The sequence below is a fragment of the Zonotrichia albicollis genome, chromosome 3 (genome assembly GCF_047830755.1).
Source record: "Zonotrichia albicollis isolate bZonAlb1 chromosome 3, bZonAlb1.hap1, whole genome shotgun sequence".
In the NCBI taxonomy this organism is placed as follows: Eukaryota; Metazoa; Chordata; class Aves; order Passeriformes; family Passerellidae; genus Zonotrichia; species Zonotrichia albicollis.
Window position 1 is genome coordinate 78,943,831 of NC_133821.1, and position 6,295 is coordinate 78,950,125.

The 6,295-nt window shown below is 36.7% G+C and overlaps 1 protein-coding gene across 1 annotated transcript in view; it reads left to right on the forward strand.

Moving 5' to 3' along the window:
- Nucleotides 1-3,825, forward strand: part of LAMA4 (laminin subunit alpha 4) — a 99,411-nt gene extending 95,586 nt beyond the window's left edge. Inside the window, exon 38 of the mRNA XM_014265676.3 lies at nucleotides 1,123-3,825. Within this exon, the coding sequence (XP_014121151.2) occupies nucleotides 1,123-1,268 (146 nt within the window). The 3' untranslated portion in view covers nucleotides 1,269-3,825. The remainder of the gene's footprint in view (nucleotides 1-1,122) is intronic.
- Nucleotides 3,826-6,295: the final 2,470 nt, after the last annotated feature.

Here is a 6,295-nt window from a genome sequence, read left to right on the forward strand (position 1 = left end):
GAAGTGATTTATTTATTTATGAGATTGGAAACTTGATGTCACTGTAACCTGAGTCCCAAGGTTTAGTTGCTGGTAGGCTTCTTTCCTCTTCTTCAAGCGATGGCATCTTTGAACACAAGATAAAACATGGAGATTCTTTTTCTTACGAGGGGTTTCTGTTAGACAGATTTCTGCTCCTGTGTATTTGTGACTCACAGACCATCTGTGTAGCATGGGCCAAGATTACTACATTTCCTTCCCTTATTCAACAGACAGAGCTACTCTGTTGGGGTTCATATACAAACTGCAATCAACACTACGTGATCCAATTTTTAAGTCAACTCCCATACATTTCTCAGTGAAAACATGCAGCATTATTTCTCTGAGCCTTGCATGTCAATCATTAACAGTTCTAACTACAAAATTCATTATAATGCTTATCTTGGATTACTGGCTTGAGTGCGTGGTGTTCACATCCATCCCACGCTACTAGGAGGTAAAATGAGCCTAAAGGGAATAATAAAATCTATGCACAGATGCCTGCTCACTCTTTAAATCCAAAATGGAATTTTATTAGGACAGAACTCTTCCCAGAGAGGTAATATAAAGGGGTAATTGCAAATGCTGTTCTGCTTCATAATAGAGCCTTCTATTTCTACATTAATTATAGAATACTAAAGCAATGCCATACACTGGCTCTATAATGCTATTATCAGCCTGGCACAGGAAACTCTTACACAGAATTTCACAACAACAAATAAGATACAATACTAAATAATGCCATGCAGATACAGCCAACTGAAGGCAAACTAACAAATCAGACGCAGATTACAATACATGTGACATTAAATTTTAAAAACAGACACTGGGACTCATCTACTCTGTTACTTAAAAGAAAATGTAGTTGTCAAAAAATGCAAAATTGTGTCTCTATTGATAATATAGTATCAAGAGTTTCACATAACTGTAGATAACTCACCATAATTTAATGGCCTCTAGGACACTGGAAATAGGCCAAACATTTTAAAAGAAGATTCAGAAGAGCTGCACTTAGTAGCAAAGTTCTGCTACCAAACTGATTATTTTGCCCATCATGAGCTCTAAACTTTTATTTATTTAATTTTTTTGATCTTCTTTTTCCAGAGTCTCTGCTAACATCAAGCCTGACTACACGCAATTCCTTCATTGGCTGCATTCGTAACTTCATGATTGATGAAAAGCCAGTGAGTTTTAGTAAAGCAGCTTTGGTTAGTGGTGCTGTGAGCATTAATACCTGCCCAGCAGCCTGAGAGTGCACTGCATCAATTCTGAAAAGTTTCTTAGACCACAGAAATAAAATAGAACAAAAGAAACCATGTCCAGCAAGACAAGAAGAATGAAAATATCACAGACACATCTACAGAAAGAAGGAAGGGGGGGTCACTTCTAATATTTACATGCAAACAAAAATCATTGAAGAATAAAAGCTGTTGCTTCTGCACTTCTCTTAACATACCACAAGAGTGAGCTTTACCATTTCTTATAGTATATGTGTGGCCAGTCTTTTACATAAAAATATGAGATTATAAAATAAATTAAAATTATATTAAATATGTTACTTTCAAAATAGATCCTCTACATAATCTCATTCCATATCTTAGTCACCCTTTGTTCCACAGAAAAAGATCTGCTAATGCACATTAAAGAATAAAGCTAGACAATAGATTTACATCGCAAATACTGTATAAAGATCTTACTGTATATTTTTAATTTTCCATTCAACTCATTTATATATTCCTCAAATAAAATGGGGGGAAGAGAGTATACTAATTATATAAGCTTACAAATAATGAAAAACTAAAATTTTTATTCCACTTCTAGACTTCATGGATATTTTCTGCCACAATATGAAGAGAGGATGTATATCTTTTAAGACAGATGCTTTATATATAGACTCATTTACCTAAACTAGGTAATTTTAGAGTAATGCTTGCCTTAGAGACAATATTAAATTTCAAGTTTTTCCTCTGAATTTTAAAATGCACTTACATACAAACACAGCACTAAATTCACAATCTCATTGTGATCTCATTTGCACTAACGTTACACAAGTAAAAATGAAGCGTAGAAAGCAGAATCACAGTCACAGTTTCAGGTGACTCCCTTATCATACAAAAACATCACTTCCCTGTGAGACTCCTGCAGGACTTCAGTCTACAGCAGAAATCCCCAAACAAGGAACAGGTTCCTTCAGAAGATATGCTGCTGCAGAGGAACCAAGAGTGAAACAGGAAGATGTAAACAGAAGGCAAAGGGCTGCAAATGTGAGCTTGTGGTTATAACCATAGAAGGTAGATGAAGTTAATGGTAGGGTTCAACTCATAGTAGGCTTGCACACCAAATAGATACAAATCACTTGCAAAACTTAGTCCCTTCAATCATCACATACAAGGAATCCAAGCCATTTAGCTTTCTTTTCTTTGAAGTATAAAGTAATGCAATAAAGAATAAAGTAATGAAAGTTTGATGGTTGTTGAGCAAATTATTGTTGGAACCAACTCAAAACATGACCAGCTGCAAAGCAAGAAACTATGAAATGCAAAAATAAAGGACAACACCCTAGAGATTGAAAATTAATAAGAATTCATCTGGAAAACACACAAATGAAAACTGGAATCCAAAGGTCTTGAAAGCATGGACAGATGGAAGAACCACCAGAATAAGATACATATGTAAGCACTAATCAGCAGCTTCCCTACTGCTCTCAGTAGGGTGAAAAAAGGGTTTTGACACACTGCAGATTTGGGTTACTCTGGATAAAGAACTGCAACCTCTGGCTACACAGGCACAGGAACTCTTCAGCAGCTGGGAGCCCATCACAGACTCTCCACTTGCCTCTGGAGTCCAGTGTTGGGTTAAGGGAACAACACAGTGTGGCTCCAGTAGCCACTGCCTCTCCTGTCACCAGCTTTGTCAGCTCTGCTCACTCTTTCAGCACCATTCCTCTTCTGCTTGTGTTCTCCCTTTTCCCTTCCCTGCAGCTCTCAGGTACTATGCTCCAAGGACTGATTCCCTTTCCAACTCCAAGCTTACAGACACCCCCTTCACAGGGGAGTGATATATAGACCCTTGTTTTCCTCACTCCAAAGCCCATTGCTCATACTTGAGAAGCAAGCATGAACAGCATCCCTCTGCAGTCTCTCCAGTTCAGGCATGGATCCTTAAATCCAGTAGCCTTCCAATGCCATCTTTGTCTCAGGCACCAAAACCAGTATGCTTGCTCAGCTTTTTCTGCTCCCAACTACTACCCAGAAATGGAACAAAAAATGTAGGGCTTTTGCTTCAGGAATATTTTATTATTGGTGTTGAGGGTGAATATCCTCAGAGCAGTGAGCTGGGCTCCCAGTGGTTACAGAGGCCATGGGTGGTGTCAGAGCTGTACAGCTGGGAGCAGGGGTAAAAAAGGAAGTCTCTCTCCTCCCAGTGCCAGTGAGTTGTTAGATTGGCTCAAAAAAGCTCATGACACCACAACATGAGCTAAGCTTCCTCAGGCCCTGGTCTCCAGGACCCTGTTGCTGGAGAGAAAAGAACAGCAGATTCCCTGCTTAGATATGTTGGTTACAAGGATTACTGAAATTCCTTTTGAGTTGCCTGCAGCTGCTCAGCAGAGATAGCCAGGAATAGCAAATGCTTGTGGCCCCTAAGAGCATCAGAGTTTAGTGAATGCTGGTATTAAGAGGAGCATTGTATGTTAACTGGTACACACATACTCAGAATGTTTTTCTGTCTCACACCTACTTCAAATCAAAGCATATTTTCTCATATCCACATCCAAGTTCTGTGAATAAACAATATTTCTCTTAGTCATATTTGCTGCAATGTGATTTGGTTTCTTTCTGTGGATTTATGTTTAAGAATGAGTTTTCTGATTTAATCAGGCCTTTGAATACTTTATATACGGAAAACTAAAAATACACTAAAACAGTATGTGAATAAAAACCAATTAAAATTCATAAACTGCTACTATTCAATTTACTTCTCTTTACTATATCACCAGCTAATCAAACACAGCACTATTTTGGAGGGTGTCTTCATCAATTTTCCCTTGTAGGCTTCAGAGGTGTGGGTTTTCCCTCTGCAGAACAGGGTTTGCAAAGAAAAACACAATAAACCAGAGGATACTTGCAGACTCAGGAGAGAGCAAAAAAGAATGTAAATTTCCCTGCCCCCAACATCCACATAGACCTTTAACATTACCATTTCATATGCGCCAAAGAAAGCCAGTCTGTGCTGCATTATATTGCACATACCTTTGCACTCATTTTAAGGGCTGCTGATATTTAAGAGAGGGCAACTGTCTAAAGATAAATCTTCTCAGAATTCAATTTGTCTCCTGTATCTATCTTAAAAAGTATACCTTTAAAGTACAAAAGCCTTCATCTACAAAGATTTGGGAAAAACCTTCGAGTTCTGAGCTACATTGTCAGAGTGTCCATTTCCATTTTTAAGATGAATATAACTATCTAAATTCTGGAGAAAGCCTACAAGAAATGAGCACTGACTCTAAGTAGATTATAATTTTTCTCTGGCACCTTCAAGGTTTTAATAAGTGTTGTTATAGCCATTATCTAAATCAGGGCCACAACTACACTGTTACTGTATCTCAAAATATTCTGAAATTGGACATTTGAATGACTATGTAATAAAGAAACCAATTTCAAGATCAAATGCTCAGGAAACTGCTCCAAAATAGAGGATTTAAATGAGATCTCAGCCCCCTCTATCTCTTACACCTCAAGATTTGTAGAGAATACCCTTCTCCTCAAGAACCCAGTGTATGGACAACAACCTGAACAGAAAAATGAAAGATGAAGTGTTACAAGCCTGACAGTAATTTCCCAAAATACAACAATTCTAAATTAAAAAAGACTCGAACAAACAAAAAATAGACCCAAAATAAATCAAAATTACAAACCAACAAACCTTCATATGTGAACTAAGTTACAATGCAAGTCAAAGGATAACATTAGTTCAGATTCCAGTGTATTCTCCCTACAGCAGCATGTGGCCTAAATAGTCAAATGACTTATTAAAAAGATGCTGAAAGCATAGCACACATATTTAACTTGTGATGCAGTTTTGGCTCTTGCTACAGTGTGGGATTTAAGGGTTATTCACACATTCACTGTGGTTCATGGAGATTCATTTCCACTAAAAAACATAGTAAGTTATTTATGCAATTATCCAATTTGTGTCCCAAAGCTGTGGAACACCATTCCTGTATAACACATCAGCAAAATGCTACTGAGAAATTAAGGGTAAGAAACACATATTACTATAAGTCTGTTGTCAATTCACAATTCTTGGTGTTTCCAAGCTCAAAGAGAATAATCACTTTATATTTGCCTTCACAGACCACTTAAAGAACACTGGAAGCCAAAGCTCAGAGTGTCTTGTTGCAACATCACAATCAATACAATGAATCTGACTAAGCTGAATCTTCATGGGACATAGACACAAAACATACAACTAATTCTAAAAAAAAAGTAGAAAGTGGAGCAAATTACACAAGAAGAAAGAAAATCAGATACAGTAATATCAAGAGATTCTGTAGAATATAAATTAAGCATTGGAGTGCTTACAAGCAATGTTGTACTGCTTTTAACCTTAATTAAGGCTGAGAAGACGTGAAGAGAAGACTTTAAGGACATGACAGCAGGCAAGAAGTATAGAAGCAGTTTGACATCTAATAACATGAACAGAGCACAGCCTATGAGTTTGGATCACTCAAAAAAAACCACAGGGAACAAAATTAAGTTATAGTTACATCTAATCTGTCCAGAGAGAAAGGACTACCTACTTTCCTGTTTAATATTCATGTAGTTTTACACTGGCGATTAGTTTATAGAAAAGACATGTTTGAAGCAGTAGTACTGTACTCATGCTAAACATGCCTATAACACTAAAGCCATTGGTCCTTTTCACACATTTCATACATGACACTTGCATAAACTTGGGCCACCCAGTACTTTTTCTTAAGAACAACATGATTTCAATTAAGTTTCACAAATTTACGCTGTGTATCTATTTCTTGTATATAACGCATACTGTACAATATTTTATTTGCTGCAATATATACATAATCTTTCCAGGAACGTCTGGAAAGATTTTTTTTTTTAATAGTCATTTACTACAAATTTATTTTTCTGTAGACCTACAATTAATCTCTACCATGTCATGTCTAGGAGCAAAAAAAAAGGATTAAAAATTTTATTTAACATATTTTTTTGCACACCAGCATTACAAATAATCTATTCGGAAAAGGAGTATTTTGTTG